The sequence below is a fragment of the Sceloporus occidentalis genome, unplaced genomic scaffold (genome assembly GCF_023333645.1).
Source record: "Sceloporus occidentalis isolate IW3139 unplaced genomic scaffold, rSceOcc1.0.p SCAF_547, whole genome shotgun sequence".
Taxonomy (NCBI): domain Eukaryota; kingdom Metazoa; phylum Chordata; class Lepidosauria; order Squamata; family Phrynosomatidae; genus Sceloporus; species Sceloporus occidentalis.
In genome coordinates this window covers 72,337-91,149 of record NW_028317527.1, presented here as the reverse complement: position 1 = coordinate 91,149, position 18,813 = coordinate 72,337, and the positions used below count along the sequence as shown (strand labels likewise).

Genomic DNA, 18,813 nt, shown 5'->3' with positions numbered 1-18,813 from the left:
GCAGCAGCCAATGGAAGTAAAGGGCTTCGCAGAGGGCCTAGGAGCTTCCCGGCGCCCCCCGGTGTCTGTACAGAGGAATGACACCTCGAAATAAAAGGATATGAAATAACAACAACAACAGCTTTCAGGTTCTGGAAAGATAGAAGGGAGATGATGATGTGGAAGGAATCAGTGTTCAGGCCTCAGAGAGTCAGTATAGCCATGCCAGTTGAAGGATTCTGGGACTTCTAGTCCTTCCAAAAATAAGGAATTTCCTGAGTTCTGTAATCTTATACCCTCAAGTAGCTCCTTCATTCCAGCCTTGCATGAGCTTCCCAGCCGCCAGGGAGGCTCTCCTGGCACGACCATCGGCCCACCCATCAGCACCTCCATTTTAAGTTTGGGCCCCAGACTGAGGGAGGATGCTCCCCTCTTGCCCCCAAATGCATGGCCTGCCTGGGGGCTGAGGTCTTCTGGAGGGCCCCCTGTGTCCAACCTGGCAGGGACGGCATGCCAATGCAGACAGCATTCTCTGTTGGAACTCCTTGGGACGGGTGGTCTCTTCAGCTGTATAAGTCTATGATTCTATGATTCTAATCTGAAGTGTATCATAGCAACATAGAAAGACATTCTTTGCCGTAAAAATGGCGAGTGGCAGAGGATACGAAAGAGGAAGGATGTTTTACGTCCTTTCTGACGGATCTAGAGCGTATAAGCCAAAATTTCCAAGGAAACTTTCTCCGATACGTCAGACTGGTGTAACTTCAAAGGTTGGTAATCATTCTGAGTTTCAAGGTCTCCCGCTCTGCAATGCTAGAACTGTGAGCATTGAAGGGAAAATAGACATAGACAAACTGTAAGAGGCTTCTGTTCTCCTCTGTGAGAATAAACGGGTGGGACATGGAAAATGTGGCCATCAAAATGGCCACGTGGTCATTTGATGAGTGGATCTGTGGTATCCGCTCAACCAGAATTTGCCAGTGTGCAAATCGACCTCCACCGTAGGGTTCCCCCGAGAGTCGAGGCTCTCACGGGCAAGGATCTTCTGGATGGACATGGCTGGGGGCGATGGTCTTGTTGATGTACTCCACGGCTTTCAACACCCCTATATAGACAGACAGATGGAGGGAGGGAGGAGTGGGTGGATGGATGGGTGGATGAAGGGGAGCAATGGCAGCCCCTTCCCACGGTCACAGTCCTGCCCAAGGACCAGCTTCTATCCTGGCCGGGGGGGGGGGGGGGCACAGAAGGACTGAAACAGGGTGAATGAGCCAGAAGGTGGACTTAGTGGGCCAACTGGGAGATGTCAGAGACTCCCTGATCAAAACAAGTGGCAGAGAGTGAGGCAGACAGAGCCAGTGGGGCAGATTTGAGGAGAGGGAGATGGTGGGAAGCAGGAGCATCCCACAGAAATGGGGAGGGCACCTGGCCAGGACTCCCTGGCCTTATCCAAAGGCCCCAGCCACCATGGGGAAGCCAGAGATGGTGAGGTTTGGTGGGGAGGAGGCTTGCCTCTTCCTGGAGACAAGCTGTGCTCCAGAGTCAGACAAGGAGGGGTCCTCCAAGTGTTCCCCCACCACCACCCCCAAGATTTAAACAAAGCCCTTCCTAAAGCCACTCATGAGAGCCACTGCTACACAATCCAGCAACCAAGAGGGCCACAAGCCTGTTCCCCATTTCCAGAGATGTACCTTTGGAGCAGGGGAAAGGAGGGCATTGCACCCCCATAAGGATTCTTCCCTCCCCAGAGAAATCTCCCACCAGTTCCCCACATCTCCAGCACTGCAGCACTGTGGAACTTCAGCTGAGCCTTGAGAACCACCATGGAGGCATGCAAAGAAAGGCAAAGGGTTTCCAAGGGGATGCAAAGGTGGCAAGGAGAAGAGGCGTTCCAGGTGGGAAGGAGTTTCAAGGTCTCCCGCTCTGCAATGCTAGAACTGTGAGCATTGAAGGGAAATTACATAGTGGCAGTTGGGGGGGGGGAGCAAAGCTCTTATGGGGGGCTAATGTGCTCCTTTGGCTTCCCCACAGCTATACCCCTGAGTGAGGTTTCTTTTGAGGAGAAAGGAAGGAGTTTGTTCATGCTGCAGCCTCTCTTTGCCAGCACTCAGGCACCTACATTTCCAAGAAAGGCCCCCTCCTGGTCCCAGGGCCCTTTCCTCTCATCGTCCTCCTCCTCCAACCTGACCTCTGACCCTGGTGCAGCCCAGCCCACCCCCCACCCGGGGCATCTGCCAGGAAGCCCTTCCATGCAGCCCATCAGGTGGGTCTGGACCCTCTCACCTTTGCCCAGGTAGCGGGCCTTGTCTCCATCCCGGAGTTCCAGGGCCTCATAGATGCCGGTGGAGGCGCCACTGGGCACGGCTGCCCGGAAGCGGCCTGGCAGGGAGAGAAAAGGGTCAACGGGGCACCTTGACTGACCTCCAAGGAAACAAACAGATTTCCACCCACCCCTTAAAACCAGGAGGACAAAACCCACATGCTCTCTGGCCTGCACTCACCTTTGCCAGTGTGCAAATCGACCTCCACCGTAGGATTCCCCCGAGAGTCGAGGATCTCACGGGCAAGGATCTTCTGGATGGACATGGCTGTGGAAGGAGGGGAGAGGTCAGCAGGGTGACCCACTGCTCCTGGTGGTCAGACTCAACAGAGACCCCAAAGGAACCAGGCCCACCCACTTGCCACCCATGCCCTGGCCCTGGCCCTGCCCTGGAGTGTGCAGGGATCCGTGGCTGAGGAGGGCACCTGGCTGGAAGGCCCACGGCACATGGGCCCAAGATTAAGACTGGGGCTGCCAGGCACAAGGGGCCCAGCAAAGGCCTCCTTGTTTGTCTGGCATCCCATCCGAATGTGAGCAGGGACATTCTGAGTGGCCGCTGGGAGGGAGCTGCCCTGTGGGATGAGAGGGGAAAGGAAGGGGTAGAATCATAGAATCGAATCATAGAGTTGGAAGAGACCCCAAGGGCCATCCAGTCCAATGCCGTTCTGCCATGCAGGAACTCACAATCAAAGCATCCCCAATGACAGATGGCAATCCATTCCTGGCACTCAGTGAGGGAGGGCTGCAACCCAAGCCCCCACCTCATTACCTCTCCTCAGGGACAACTTGTGCTTCATGGAGGAAGGACCCCTGGGTCTCATGTGGGGAGAAAAGTGTGGTTTAAATGAAAGAGATGGAAATGAGGAATCTCCTTCCCTGCGCTCCGCTCTTTGCCCTCCCTTCCTTTGCCTCGTTGGCTTTGAAAGTGGGCTGGCTAGTGGCCACCCCCTCACATCCATATGGCAGCAGCAAATTCCGCGCACTGATTGTGCCTGAGGTGTGCAAATGCCAAGACTGCTTCCTTTTTTGCCCATCCTGAACCAACGTCAGCTTTGCTGGGCAACCGGCCCATTTGGACGCCCCTCTGTAATCCTGACCTTCAACACACCTGGAATTCCTTCCCCCTCGGAGCCTCATCTCGACCCTACTAATCTATTTTTAACAGGAGAGGGATACTGAACAGATGCCAACTTCACCCACTCTTTTGAACCTTGTCTTTTTGGTGTGTGTTTTATATATCCTCAGCAGTGTGGCAAAGGGATACTCGGTTAGAAAGCCCTCCGCCTTCCAGGGATTAGGTCCCTTCTCAAGGATCCTGAGGCTGGTCTGTCCTGACCACCATCTTGAGGGGGACCTCTTCTTCCATTGCAGACAATACAACCTCCATTCCTTCTCCTTTATTTCAGTTTGTCTATCTTTAATGCAATGATTTAATACGAATATGTTTCAGGTGGAAGTGGATAGCTGCATCACCACTGAGGAACGTGGGGAATTGTATGACAAGCATCCAAGGAACATGATGTCTTTGGTTCAGCGCCGGGAACAACTCCGTTCAGTATCTGAGGTAAGTTCAAGATTGGCCTCCTTGAAGTTGGTGGCCCCCACGGGCAAGATCATGAACTCCTGCATTGCCAGCTTGTTCCCAACGTTGAAGGCCTGGGGAGTTTGGGGGAAGGAAAGTGTTATGATCCAGTGCCAAGCTGGTGGTTTCCCATTCAATGCCTCCCAATGCCCTCGTGCCCTGCTTTGGGGGTGCTTCCCCCATCTGCTGGCCTCCTCCATCCTTCCTGGGAAGACACCTTTGCTGACAGGCAGGACACAGCCTGCTCCCTCTGTAGCCCCCCCCCCCCCAAAAGCCCAAGGCCTTGGTTGCCCTCTCCTTTGAGGAACCAGGGCCCAGCCCCTCCTGTTCCAAGACCCAGGCCCCTTCCCCACCTTCCCCTGTGCCCTTCCCCTGTGTAAACACCCCCATCTCAAGCACTGCAAAGTCACTCACAGGGACAGGCAGGATGAGCTCCTTATTCCCGACCAGGTCAGCAATGTGGCGATAGAGGGGGACCCCCTTCTCGGCCGCACCAGCCTTACAAACAGCCAGGGAGACCCCCAGGATGGCGTTGGCCCCAAACTTGGCTGTGAGAAGGAAAGGCAGAATAAAAGTGAGGCACCGGGGGCCAGCATGGCCCAGGGGTCCCTTCCCTCCCCTTCCTCCCAAGAAAGGCTCTGCTTACACTTGTTCTCTGTCCCGTCCAAGTCAATCATGATTTTGTCAATCTTCTCCTGCTCAACGACACTGATTTTCTAGCAGAGGGGAGAGAAAAGGAGCGGAGGTCTGTCAGTCGGTCTGTCTATCTCTGGGTTTTATTTTCCAGAAAAAGCCAAATCCCAGCTTGCGGCTTAAATCTGTCACAAAACTTGGAAACCTGCTGAGATTCATATTTTGTGCTTGAAATTCAGAACTAGGGAAATTGAAAATCAGTCCAAAGAGTTGTTGATGCAAGAGATACGATGAGAAATGTTGACTAGCCATGGCAAATTCAATTTTCTTGATCCATTCTCCCCCTCCATTAATAGACCAAGGACTGGATGCTGTCTGGTATTTTCAGCATGGAGCGCATGGGGGATGTCTGCTGGACTTCTCTTCCCCAGGTGCTTTCTGGCCGCACCTCTCTCCCCTTCCCCCACAACACCCCACAGAAGGACCTACCCCTGGGAGCCTGGTCTACCCCCTCCTCCTCCTGCTCCCATGTGCTGCCCACATCCTTCTGCCAAACAAGTGGCATTCCAAGAGAGACCTAGCTGCATCTCAGACATTACATAGAGGCAGAACTCCCCTCATTAACAAGTGAAGGGGCTTCTGAGCATGTGATGAGCACCATTTCCCAGCCATAGACAAACTGTAAGAGGCTTCTGTTCTCCTCTGTGAGAATAAACGGGTGGGACATGGAAAATGTGGCCATCAAAATGGCCACGTGGTCATTTGATGAGTGGATCTGTGGTATCCGCTCAACCAGAATCCCTGCTCTGTACTCGTTTGGAGGAGTTGGTCTGGTTTGGCCTGAGCCACTGTGACCTATTGTGTCCTGGAGAGGACCTGCTTGTGGGCTGGTGATGGGGAGATGTCAGATGGGTTCCCAAGATGGGGAAGAAGGGCACCCAGGGAGCCTCGTACATGTCCTGTTCCCTCCCACCCCCCCACTTATCCCAGCCGCTGCGGGGTCCCTCCCCCCCCGAAGCTCACCTTTTCAATCAGGGCTGGGGTGATGGTCTTGTTGATGTACTCCACGGCTTTCAACACCCCTATATAGACAGACAGATGGAGGGAGGGAGGAGTGGGTGGATGGATGGGTGGATGAAGGGGAGCAATGGCAGCCCCTTCCCACGGTCACAGTCCTGCCCAAGGACCAGCTTCTATCCTGGCCGGGGGGGGGGGGGGGCACAGAAGGACTGAAACAGGGTGAATGAGCCAGAAGGTGGACTTAGTGGGCCAACTGGGAGATGTCAGAGACTCCCTGATCAAAACAAGTGGCAGAGAGTGAGGCAGACAGAGCCAGTGGGGCAGATTTGAGGAGAGGGAGATGGTGGGAAGCAGGAGCATCCCACAGAAATGGGGAGGGCACCTGGCCAGGACTCCCTGGCCTTATCCAAAGGCCCCAGCCACCATGGGGAAGCCAGAGATGGTGAGGTTTGGTGGGGAGGAGGCTTGCCTCTTCCTGGAGACAAGCTGTGCTCCAGAGTCAGACAAGGAGGGGTCCTCCAAGTGTTCCCCCACCACCACCCCCAAGATTTAAACAAAGCCCTTCCTAAAGCCACTCATGAGAGCCACTGCTACACAATCCAGCAACCAAGAGGGCCACAAGCCTGTTCCCCATTTCCAGAGATGTACCTTTGGAGCAGGGGAAAGGAGGGCATTGCACCCCCATAAGGATTCTTCCCTCCCCAGAGAAATCTCCCACCAGTTCCCCACATCTCCAGCACTGCAGCACTGTGGAACTTCAGCTGAGCCTTGAGAACCACCATGGAGGCATGCAAAGAAAGGCAAAGGGTTTCCAAGGGGATGCAAAGGTGGCAAGGAGAAGAGGCGTTCCAGGTGGGAAGGAGTTTCAAGGTCTCCCGCTCTGCAATGCTAGAACTGTGAGCATTGAAGGGAAATTACATAGTGGCAGTTGGGGGGGGGGAGCAAAGCTCTTATGGGGGGCTAATGTGCTCCTTTGGCTTCCCCACAGCTATACCCCTGAGTGAGGTTTCTTTTGAGGAGAAAGGAAGGAGTTTGTTCATGCTGCAGCCTCTCTTTGCCAGCACTCAGGCACCTACATTTCCAAGAAAGGCCCCCTCCTGGTCCCAGGGCCCTTTCCTCTCATCGTCCTCCTCCTCCAACCTGACCTCTGACCCTGGTGCAGCCCAGCCCACCCCCCACCCGGGGCATCTGCCAGGAAGCCCTTCCATGCAGCCCATCAGGTGGGTCTGGACCCTCTCACCTTTGCCCAGGTAGCGGGCCTTGTCTCCATCCCGGAGTTCCAGGGCCTCATAGATGCCGGTGGAGGCGCCACTGGGCACGGCTGCCCGGAAGCGGCCTGGCAGGGAGAGAAAAGGGTCAACGGGGCACCTTGACTGACCTCCAAGGAAACAAACAGATTTCCACCCACCCCTTAAAACCAGGAGGACAAAACCCACATGCTCTCTGGCCTGCACTCACCTTTGCCAGTGTGCAAATCGACCTCCACCGTAGGATTCCCCCGAGAGTCGAGGATCTCACGGGCAAGGATCTTCTGGATGGACATGGCTGTGGAAGGAGGGGAGAGGTCAGCAGGGTGACCCACTGCTCCTGGTGGTCAGACTCAACAGAGACCCCAAAGGAACCAGGCCCACCCACTTGCCACCCATGCCCTGGCCCTGGCCCTGCCCTGGAGTGTGCAGGGATCCGTGGCTGAGGAGGGCACCTGGCTGGAAGGCCCACGGCACATGGGCCCAAGATTAAGACTGGGGCTGCCAGGCACAAGGGGCCCAGCAAAGGCCTCCTTGTTTGTCTGGCATCCCATCCGAATGTGAGCAGGGACATTCTGAGTGGCCGCTGGGAGGGAGCTGCCCTGTGGGATGAGAGGGGAAAGGAAGGGGTAGAATCATAGAATCGAATCATAGAGTTGGAAGAGACCCCAAGGGCCATCCAGTCCAATGCCGTTCTGCCATGCAGGAACTCACAATCAAAGCATCCCCAATGACAGATGGCAATCCATTCCTGGCACTCAGTGAGGGAGGGCTGCAACCCAAGCCCCCACCTCATTACCTCTCCTCAGGGACAACTTGTGCTTCATGGAGGAAGGACCCCTGGGTCTCATGTGGGGAGAAAAGTGTGGTTTAAATGAAAGAGATGGAAATGAGGAATCTCCTTCCCTGCGCTCCGCTCTTTGCCCTCCCTTCCTTTGCCTCGTTGGCTTTGAAAGTGGGCTGGCTAGTGGCCACCCCCTCACATCCATATGGCAGCAGCAAATTCCGCGCACTGATTGTGCCTGAGGTGTGCAAATGCCAAGACTGCTTCCTTTTTTGCCCATCCTGAACCAACGTCAGCTTTGCTGGGCAACCGGCCCATTTGGACGCCCCTCTGTAATCCTGACCTTCAACACACCTGGAATTCCTTCCCCCTCGGAGCCTCATCTCGACCCTACTAATCTATTTTTAACAGGAGAGGGATACTGAACAGATGCCAACTTCACCCACTCTTTTGAACCTTGTCTTTTTGGTGTGTGTTTTATATATCCTCAGCAGTGTGGCAAAGGGATACTCGGTTAGAAAGCCCTCCGCCTTCCAGGGATTAGGTCCCTTCTCAAGGATCCTGAGGCTGGTCTGTCCTGACCACCATCTTGAGGGGGACCTCTTCTTCCATTGCAGACAATACAACCTCCATTCCTTCTCCTTTATTTCAGTTTGTCTATCTTTAATGCAATGATTTAATACGAATATGTTTCAGGTGGAAGTGGATAGCTGCATCACCACTGAGGAACGTGGGGAATTGTATGACAAGCATCCAAGGAACATGATGTCTTTGGTTCAGCGCCGGGAACAACTCCGTTCAGTATCTGAGGTAAGTTCAAGATTGGCCTCCTTGAAGTTGGTGGCCCCCACGGGCAAGATCATGAACTCCTGCATTGCCAGCTTGTTCCCAACGTTGAAGGCCTGGGGAGTTTGGGGGAAGGAAAGTGTTATGATCCAGTGCCAAGCTGGTGGTTTCCCATTCAATGCCTCCCAATGCCCTCGTGCCCTGCTTTGGGGGTGCTTCCCCCATCTGCTGGCCTCCTCCATCCTTCCTGGGAAGACACCTTTGCTGACAGGCAGGACACAGCCTGCTCCCTCTGTAGCCCCCCCCCCCCCAAAAGCCCAAGGCCTTGGTTGCCCTCTCCTTTGAGGAACCAGGGCCCAGCCCCTCCTGTTCCAAGACCCAGGCCCCTTCCCCACCTTCCCCTGTGCCCTTCCCCTGTGTAAACACCCCCATCTCAAGCACTGCAAAGTCACTCACAGGGACAGGCAGGATGAGCTCCTTATTCCCGACCAGGTCAGCAATGTGGCGATAGAGGGGGACCCCCTTCTCGGCCGCACCAGCCTTACAAACAGCCAGGGAGACCCCCAGGATGGCGTTGGCCCCAAACTTGGCTGTGAGAAGGAAAGGCAGAATAAAAGTGAGGCACCGGGGGCCAGCATGGCCCAGGGGTCCCTTCCCTCCCCTTCCTCCCAAGAAAGGCTCTGCTTACACTTGTTCTCTGTCCCGTCCAAGTCAATCATGATTTTGTCAATCTTCTCCTGCTCAACGACACTGATTTTCTAGCAGAGGGGAGAGAAAAGGAGCGGAGGTCTGTCAGTCGGTCTGTCTATCTCTGGGTTTTATTTTCCAGAAAAAGCCAAATCCCAGCTTGCGGCTTAAATCTGTCACAAAACTTGGAAACCTGCTGAGATTCATATTTTGTGCTTGAAATTCAGAACTAGGGAAATTGAAAATCAGTCCAAAGAGTTGTTGATGCAAGAGATACGATGAGAAATGTTGACTAGCCATGGCAAATTCAATTTTCTTGATCCATTCTCCCCCTCCATTAATAGACCAAGGACTGGATGCTGTCTGGTATTTTCAGCATGGAGCGCATGGGGGATGTCTGCTGGACTTCTCTTCCCCAGGTGCTTTCTGGCCGCACCTCTCTCCCCTTCCCCCACAACACCCCACAGAAGGACCTACCCCTGGGAGCCTGGTCTACCCCCTCCTCCTCCTGCTCCCATGTGCTGCCCACATCCTTCTGCCAAACAAGTGGCATTCCAAGAGAGACCTAGCTGCATCTCAGACATTACATAGAGGCAGAACTCCCCTCATTAACAAGTGAAGGGGCTTCTGAGCATGTGATGAGCACCATTTCCCAGCCATAGACAAACTGTAAGAGGCTTCTGTTCTCCTCTGTGAGAATAAACGGGTGGGACATGGAAAATGTGGCCATCAAAATGGCCACGTGGTCATTTGATGAGTGGATCTGTGGTATCCGCTCAACCAGAATCCCTGCTCTGTACTCGTTTGGAGGAGTTGGTCTGGTTTGGCCTGAGCCACTGTGACCTATTGTGTCCTGGAGAGGACCTGCTTGTGGGCTGGTGATGGGGAGATGTCAGATGGGTTCCCAAGATGGGGAAGAAGGGCACCCAGTGAGCCTCATACATGTCCTGTATATATTGATGTGTGTGTGTGTGTGTGTATGCACATGTATGATTTCACATGCTCTGTTCATACCTTGGCATGTATGTGTATGTATATAATATTGTAACTAAATTTTCTCTGTGTGTGTTTGTGTGTGTGTATATATAACACAGAGAGCTATGTATTCCCTGGATCTGTGTGGATCTGTGTGACTGTGTGTGTGTGTGTGTGTATACACACATATATATATATATGGAGATATATATGATTACATTAACTCTAGACCACAAGAGTCATTCAACCCTGCATTTAAATCAAAGCATCTCATTAACAGATGGCCATCCAGCCTCTGCTTAAAGACCTCCAAGGAAGGAGACTCCACTCCGAGGGAGTTTGTTCCACTGTTGAACAGCCCTTACTCTCAGGAAGTTCTTCCTAATGTTGAGGTGGAATCTCTTTTCCTGCAGCTTGCATCCATTGCTCCATTGTGTCCTAGTCTCTGGAGCAGCTGAAAACAAGCTTGCTCCCTCCTCAATATGACATCCCTTCAATTATTTAAACAGGGCTATCATATCACCTCTTAACCTTCTCTTCTCCAGGCGAAACATCCCCAGCTCCCTGAGTCGTTTATGATTTCCAGACTTTTCAGATGCTAGGACCGAGCAATGTCAGGGGTGCTTTGATTTGGATTTCCTGCATGGCAGAATGGGATTGGACTGGATGGCCCTTGCAGTCTCTTCCAACTATGATTCTATGATTCTAAGCATTTAATGTAGTTTTAAGCCATTATAATAAAATGTGAACCTTCTTTTTTAGGTTGCAAGCTTGACAGCTGAAAACGAATCTCTGAGGAACCATGTGATTCATCTGAAAAGACTGATCAGAGACTTGATTCAAAAGGTAATAGTATTTTCATGGCCAGCATCCTTGGGGGGAGTGGACAGAAGCCTAATTCTCTTTAAGTGCTGGGTGAGGCATTCTAGTTCACCTTTTCCAAGAGGAAAGCTGGTTTTCTCTCTCCATGTGCTTTGGTGAGATCTGACCTTTTTAAACTTGGGATATTGTTGTAGATCTTGGGGGGAGTGGACAGAAGCCTAATTCTCTTTAAGTCCTGGGTGAGGCATGCGCCTAACGGCGCGCGAATTATTTATTTTTATTTTTTAAAAAATTGTTATATAGTCAAGGAGGGTTTGGAGTAAATAGAAGCTGGCCTGGGAACATTGTTAGAGGGGGCCCTTTAACCTTCCACATTTTCTTTTCCCTTTTCCTTAAGGGGCTTGTGGCTATTTCTGCTCAGAGGAAGTGAGTCAGAGACTTGGCTCTGAAAGGAGCTAGTCTACATAACTATAAGGCCAGTGAATTGAACTCAAGGACAGAGTTTGGGGACAAAGGCCAAGCCATCAGGGGGTCTTTACACTGGTGTTTAGCAGGGGAAACCCACAGTTTTGTTCAGAGCTTCCTTAAGACTTCTCAATATGGACACTGAATGCCCTACTGCAGTCACCTGCAACACCTGTGGGATGTTTGTCTTCTTGCCTAGGGATATGGGGAACTTTACCTGCCCCAAGTGCAAGTTGGTAGCCCTCTTAGAAGAGAAAGTACAGCAGCTGGAGGCCCAGGTCGCTACACTTCAGCATCTTAGGGAGCAAGAGGTTTTTCTGACCAGAAGAGACCAGATGGTCCTGGACAGGAAAGACACAGAGGAAGTTGCTGGGGAGGAGGAGGTCACTTCACACACAACAGAAGGAGATACTTGGAGGAAAGTCACACACAGAAGTAGGGAAACCAGGGAACATTCTGTAAGCTTACAGCTACAGAATCGATTTCAATCTCTCTCTGCTATCAGGGATGATGAGGAACAGCAACAGGGACAGACCTCAGGGACAGAACAGGGGACCCAGAAAGCTCCACCAAAGGGAACGGCCGCTGCTAAGCCTCGGAGGAGGCGTGTGGTGGTCATCGGGGACTCTTTGCTGAGAGGCACTGAAGCAGTGGTTTGTGGGCCTGACAAGATGTCTTGGGAGGTGTGCTGTCTCCCTGGGGCAAAGATCCGTGATGTGACAGAGAGGCTGACAAGACTTGTCAAGCCTACTGACCATTATCCCTTTCTTTTGGTCCATGTGGGAACCAATGATACTGCAAGGCATAGCCTTCAGAATATCATAAGGGATTATGAGGCTTTGGGTAGGAAGCTGAAAGAGGTGGATGCACAGGTTGTCATCTCCTCTCTTCTCCCAGTCGAAGGGCATGGTCCAGGAAGGGAGAAGAAACTGGCTCCGCAGATGGTGTCGCCAAGAACGATTTGGATTCTTGGACCATGGGCTGCAGTTCCATGAGGAGGGACTTCTGGCAAGGGATGGGTTGCATCTCACGCCAGTTGGCAGAAACGTTTTTGCCAATAGCCTCAAGAATTTGATCAGGAGGGCTTTAAACTGAGTTATGTGGGGGAGGGAGACAGTATTCGGGAAGGCAAAAGGGCTGGAGAAGATAGTCAAACTGACAGGGAACAAGACAAACAGTGCAAGGACCCAACAGTGGGAGGCAAAGGAACTTGCACAGGCAGCAAGTAAAGGGAACACATGGTCTTAGATGCCTCTACACTAATGCACAGAGTATGGGAAATAAGCACGATGAACTCGAACTCCTAGTACAACAAAGCAAATATGATATAACAGGCATCACTGAAACCTGGTGGGATGAGTCTCATGATTGGAAAGTGGAAATAGAGGGGTATAACCTTTTTAAGAGAAACAGGCCAAACAGGAAAGGAGGAGGAATAGCACTATATGTCAGAGATATTTACACCAGTGAAGAGATCCTGGACATCAATCCTGGAAGCCAGGTGGAGAGCATCTGGATAAGAATCAAAGGGGAGGGAAACAACAAGGGTGTTATGGTGGGAGTCTACTACAGACCCCCCCAATCAAATGGAGGAATTGGATGATGCCTTTCTAGAACAGGTGACCACACACTCAGAAAGGAGAGATGTAGTAGTGATGGGTGACTTCAACTACCCTGATATTTGCTGGAAGTCAAACTCAGCCAAATCCTCAAGGCCTAGTAAATTCCTCACTTGCCTGGAAGACAATTTCATGGTCCAAAAGGTGGAAGAGGCAACAAGGGGGTCAGCTATTTTAGATCTGATCCTAACCAACAAGGATGACTTGGTTAATGGGGTGCAAGTGGTGGGATCCTTAGGTGGAAGTGACCATGTTCTCCTGGAGTTTGTTGTACAATGGAAAGGAGAAGCCTGGCAGAGTCAGACACGCATCCTAGACTTTAGGAGAGCGGATTTCAGTAAACTTAGAGAAATACTGGGGGCGATCCCATGGTCAACTATAGTAAAAGAGAAGGGCGCTCAAGATGGATGGGAGTTTCTCAAAAGGGAGATACTGAAGGCACAATTTCAAACAGTTCCAGTGAGAAAGAAAAACGGGAGAAGTCTCAAGAAACAAGGATGGATGACTAAGGAACTTTCAACGGAGATGAGTTTGAAACGGAAGATGTATAAGAAATGGAAAAAGGAGGAAATCACGAAAAAGGAATTCAAAGAAATAGCAGGCATTTGTAGGGTAAAGTCAGAAAAGCTAAAGCGCAGAATGAACTCAGTCTTTCCAGAGAGGTTAAGAACAATAAAAAGGGCTTTTTTGGATATGTCCGCAGCAAAAGGAAGAAGAAGGAAACGGTAGGGCCACTGCATGGAGAAGATGGCAAAATGCTAACAGAAGACAGAGAAAAGGCAGAATTACTCAAGACCTTCTTTGCCTCCGTCTTCTCAGAAAAGGCAAAGGGGCTCAACCTGAGGATAATGGAGCAGAGGACAGAATAGGGGCATTTCAGCTCAGAATAAGTAAAGAGATAGTAGAGGAATACCTTATTAATCTAAATGAATTTAAGTCTCCGGGACCAGATGAACTCCATCCAAGGATATTAAAAGAGCTGGCAAATGTAATATCGGAGCCATTGGCAATAATAGTCTTTGAGGACTCCTGGAGAACAGGAGAAGTCCCAGCCGACTGGAGGAGGGCAAACGTTGTCCCCATCTTCAAAAAGGGGAAGAAAGGGGATCCCAACAATCACCATCCAGTTAGTCTGAGATCAATCCCAGGAAAGATTCTGGAGCAGATCATTAAACAGAGAGTCTGTGAACATCTAGAAGGCAATGCTATCATCACAAAAAGTCAACACGGGTTTCAGAGAAAGAAGTCATGCCAGACAAACCTGATCTCCTTCTTTGATAAAAAATCACCAGCTTGAAAGATGAAGGGAATGCTGTGGATGCAGTATATCTTGATTTCAGTAAGGCCTTTGACAAGGTTTCCCATGACATTCTTGCAAACAAGCTTGGAAAAGGTGGGCTAGACAAGGCAACTGTTAAGTGGATTTGTAACTGGTTGACCGGACGAACCCAAAGGGTGCTCAGCAGTGGCACCTTTTCGTCCTGGAGAGAAGTGACCAGTGGGGTCCCACAGGGCTCTGTCCTGGGCCCAGTGCTATTCAACATCTTTATCAATGACTTGGAGGACAAAATTGGGAGCATACTTATCAAATTTGCAGATGACACCAAATTAGGGGGAATAGGTAATACTCCAGAGGACAAGATCAAAATTCAAAATGACCTGAATAGACTAGAAAGCTGGGCCACAGCTAACAAAATGAACTTCAACAGGGAGAAATGTAAGGTACTGCACTTAGGGCAGAAAAATAAAATGCACAGATATAGGATGGGAGACACCTGGCTTAAGGAGACAACATGGGAAAGGGACCTAGGAGTCCAAGTAGACCACAAGTTGAACATGAGTCAACAGTGCGATGCAGCAGCTAACAAGGCCAATGCGATATTAGGGTGCATTAATAGAAGTATAGTGTCTAGATCAAGGGAAGTAATAGTGCCACTGTATTCTGCTCTGGTCAGGCCCCACCTGGAATATTGAGTCCAGTTCTGGGCACCACAATTCAAAAAGGACATTGAGAAACTGGAGCCATGGGTCCAAAGGAGGGCGACTAAAATGGTGAAGGGCCTGGAAACCTTGCCCTATGAGGAATGACTTAGGGAGCTGGGGATATTTAGCCTGGAGAAAAGAAGGTTAAGGGGTGATATGATAGCTCTGTTTAAATATTGGAAGGGATGTCATATTGAGGAGAGAGCAAGCTTGTTTTCTGCTGCTCCAGAGAATAGGACCCGGAGCAACGGATGCAAGCTGCAGGAAAGGAGATTCCACCTCAACATTAGGAAGAACTTCCTGAGAGTAAGGGCTGTTCAACAGTGGAACAAACTCCCTCAGAGTGTAGTGGAGTCTCCTTCCTTGGAGGTCTTTAAACAGAGGCTGGATGGCCATCTGTCGGGGATGCTTTGATTGTGATTTCCTGCATGGCAGAATGGGGTTGGACTGGATGGCCCTTGAGGTCTCTTCCAACTCTATGATTCTATGATTCTATGAGTTTTATACCTGACGTGTATTTCAATCTCATACACAGCCTACCTTTGATACCAAAAATCCCGAAGATGTGAATTGTGTAAGTACACTATCCTTTCCTTTCCAGACTGACTGCTTTGCCCTACTTAACTCACTGCTTCTTGCCTGCAAGGACGTAGTTAAGGGGGAGGGGTTTCAGGGGTCCGGACCCCCCCCTCAAGAGGAAGAGAGAAAAGGTGCTTGTTGGCGCATGCGCGCACACACGCATGCACACCCCCAATGCAACACTAGGGAGAGCGCCACTTGCTCTCCTCTCGGCTTCAGGAGGAGCAGAAGTGGCGCCCTGGCCCCTGACGTTTGTTTGGGACTGTGCTCGTAGCACCTTTCCTCTCCTCCGGACACTTCCCTTTCAGGATTCTGAAATTGGGAGTCCCAATGTAGCCCCCCTTTGCCTCTGGCTGCCCCCTCCTTGCCTCTGTCGCCTTGACCCCTTCAAGCAGCCGAAGCCCCTCAGACTGTTGACCCCAGGGTCTCTCTGGCGCAACCTTTGTGACAGCAGCAGTGGGGTCATCACGGCCATCACACTCACACAGAGCCCACTCCCATGGGTTGCCATGGGGGGGGGCTGATGAAGGCTTGTCCCTTGAGAGGCCATATCCCCCCCAAAAGGACCCCTAAGTCCTGGGCCACCAGCATCCCCCACTCCCCAAATCTACCAATCCCCTCCATCTCTTCCACTTTGGCCAACAGCCCCCACCCCATTTGTCCCCCCCAGCCAATATTTTATTGACCATTGGCCATACTTCTTTTCCCCTTCTCCAGAGATGACCCCCTGCCACCAAGGCCACTCTTGGGCTCACCAGGCCAACATTTGGAGGTCTCCTGGAAGGTCCCCCAATCCCTAGTTTAACCAAGATACTTGAACCCCCAGCCTTTATTAATTCCAGTAGGGAAGGAGGAAAGTCCAGCTCATCTTCTCTCTCATATAGGCCTCTCTCCCCCTCAAGATGGTGGTCGGAAGGAGGGCTCTTTGTCTTCAGGCAAGGCCTGTTGTTGCTGGCCTGCCTCTCTCTCTCTCTCAAGATGGTGGTCGGAAGGAGGGCTTTTTTCTTCTTCCAGACTGATGTTCTTAACAGAACATCTGTGTGTGGGGCAGATCATATGGGGAGATGCAGGCCCAAGCTAGATATGGTTATTAAGCTGTTATAATAAAATGTAACATTTCTTTCTTATCTTGCAAAGGTTAATAAGGATTTGCATCGCCGCATCCAAAACCTAGAAGATGTCATAAGGGATCTTCTAGATAAGGTAATGTAATGGCATCCATACTTTTGTGGGGGTTTTCGGGCACATCTTACGGACATTTCGCAAGCAGCATCTCTGGCTGGCATTTTTATAGAATACTTTGCCTGGAAAAAGTGTGTTTCTTCTTCGTGGTCTCTGCGAATCATACAAATGGGTTTCACTGCACCTGCGCAGTGCTGTTTGGAAACCTCCACTGACAAGTGGTGGTTTCCCATTCTGCACTGGCAGAAGGGGGTTGGACTAGTTGGCTCTCAGGATCCCTCCCACTCTGTGGCTCCATGCAGGACTCCTTCCACACATGCATGACTTTCTGAGGTCTGAAGCTGTCCCTGTCTGGTTCCCTGAAAGTGAGGACAAGAGCAGGCACTGCTGACCTTTGTGGGCCTTTTAGACGGTGCGCACACCCCACACCCTGCACTAAAGGTAACAGGAGACACAAAGGGAGGTTCTGGTGCAGCTGCCTTTTTATTCAGCCCCCCTAGATGGCATTTGGAGAGGCTCCACAGGTGTACAGTGAGTATGTTCCCATAACAGCCTGAACGAGGGTGAGATTCGGATGGCCCCCAGAGCTGTTCTTGGGGGTGCAAGGCAGGAAGAAGGTTGGGTGATCAGTATCTCCTCCTTCCTTTGGAGGCCGGAGCCTGGGTCTTACTTGGCCAGAGGGTTCCGGAATTTGCACCCAGCAAATTGGGCGTTATTTCCCAGCTCTTCCTCAATCCTGCAAAACAAGAAGACAGGCAGCTGTTCTTAGGCCCAGCCCAGCAGAGGGTTCAGGGTGATGAATGTACAGTTTGGGGGCTTTCCCCCCTCCTCAGCAGCCCCCTGCAAGCCCTGGCTGGAGGGGAGGGGAGGGCTTTTTAAGGACTGCTCACCTCATCAGCTGGTTGTACTTGGCCAGACGCTCCGACCGGCAAGGGGCTCCGGTTTTGATCTATAAAAGAGCACCCAAAGTATTATAAAACCTTGCCCAGTGAGTGGGAGAAGGTGCACTATGAATTAATATGACCAGCAAAGAGAAGGTGCATTAGGATGGTCCCTTGGCTCCAGGTGAACAGTAGCCTCTCACCTGTCCTGTGCAGAGCCCCACCACCAGGTCAGCGATGAAAGTGTCCTCCGTCTCCCCGGAGCGGTGGCTCACCATGACCCCCCAGCCGTTGCTCTGGGCCAGTTTGCAGCTGTGAAAGGGAGCAGGAGAAGCCATCGGAGGGGGCATCAGGAGTACCCCTCCCAGGAGCACACCTCCAAGCCTCCCCAGGCGAGGTGGGCCCACTTGAGAGGCCCCACGTCCCTCTGCCACCCGGCCGGTCACTCACGCCTGGATGGACTCTGTGACAGAGCCGATCTGGTTGACCTTGAGGAGGAGGCAGTTGCAGGCCTTCTGCTCCACGGCCTTCTGGATGCGCTTGGGGTTGGTGACTGTCAGGTCGTCCCCCACAATCTGAATCTGCACCTGGGTCAGGAACTTCTTCCATGTTTCCCAGTCGTCCTGGTCAAAGGGGTCCTCAATGGAAACAACTGGCAGGAGTGAGTGGGGAAGAGTTTAAAAGGTAGCACGTCGTAATGGTCCCTCCCTGGCCTGCTCTGTCCTGGATCCAAACATTGCTTTGAGAGGCAGAGGAGGGCCCCAGGGAGCCTCGGGCATGGGAAGAGTGCTCCTGGCCATATACAGAGTGCTCCCCCACATGGCTGTCAGGTGTCTTTGAGGAAGGCTTGCAGTGCATGAGTCAGGACTGCAAGGCAGGGTTGAGTGCTGTGGGTCTGCTCTGGGTTACAGGCTGAACATTAGAAGCAGGTCTCAAGTGCTGAGCCCTGTGTTCAAAAAGGCCCAGTGGCTTGGAAAGTACTTTTAATGTTCAGAGCTGAAAACGCTGCCTGCAAAGCTGGGTGGGATGAGCGGAGCGTCGGGGTCTCCCTCCCTCAGCCATCCCACTCACCAGGATAGTTCTTGATGAAGCTCTGGTAAAGCTCCCCCAGCTTCTCCCCAGAGATGTAGCGGTTTGGGTCGTCGGGGGACTTGAAGTCCAGGTCATATTTGCCCTTCCGGAAGAACTCAGAGGCTGCCACATCCATGCCAATGACCACCTTGTCTGGGTAGCCAGCCTTCGCAATGGCGGTCTTCAGCAGCTCCAGGG

At 51.8% G+C, this 18,813-nt stretch overlaps 1 protein-coding gene and 1 long non-coding RNA gene across 2 annotated transcripts; both read right to left on the bottom strand.

Moving 5' to 3' along the window:
- Positions 1–1,042: 1,042 nt before the first annotated feature.
- LOC149271146 (uncharacterized) lies at positions 1,043–2,589 on the bottom strand. Its single transcript, XR_016279773.1, has 3 exons — positions 2,481–2,589; positions 2,263–2,358; positions 1,043–1,084 (listed from the first exon to the last, which is right to left on the bottom strand). It is a non-coding gene; the product is annotated as an uncharacterized LOC149271146 (long non-coding RNA).
- Positions 2,590–17,299: 14,710 nt separating this feature from the next.
- Positions 17,300–18,812, bottom strand: LOC149271145 (beta-enolase-like). Its single transcript, XM_089507578.1, has 5 exons — positions 18,616–18,812; positions 17,995–18,196; positions 17,748–17,856; positions 17,554–17,612; positions 17,300–17,399 (listed from the first exon to the last, which is right to left on the bottom strand). The coding sequence occupies exons 1-5, from the start codon at positions 18,749–18,751 to the stop codon at positions 17,330–17,332; spliced, it is 576 nt and encodes a 191-aa protein (XP_089363704.1). The 5' UTR covers positions 18,752–18,812; the 3' UTR covers positions 17,300–17,329.
- Position 18,813: the final 1 nt, after the last annotated feature.

Bases quoted from the DNA above. Each gene is read 5' to 3' on its own strand.
- LOC149271145 (XM_089507578.1), bottom strand. From the start codon at position 18,751: ATGGATGTGGCAGCCTCTGAGTTCTTCCGGAAGGGCAAATATGACCTG. The intron at 18,197-18,615 runs GTGAGTGGGATG...CACTCCTGCCAG, and splicing joins CTTCATCAAGAACTATCCTG to TTGTTTCCATTGAGGACCCC. The intron at 17,400-17,553 runs GTGAGCAGTCCT...CTTGTTTTGCAG, and splicing joins AAGTACAACCAGCTGATGAG to GATTGAGGAAGAGCTGGGAA.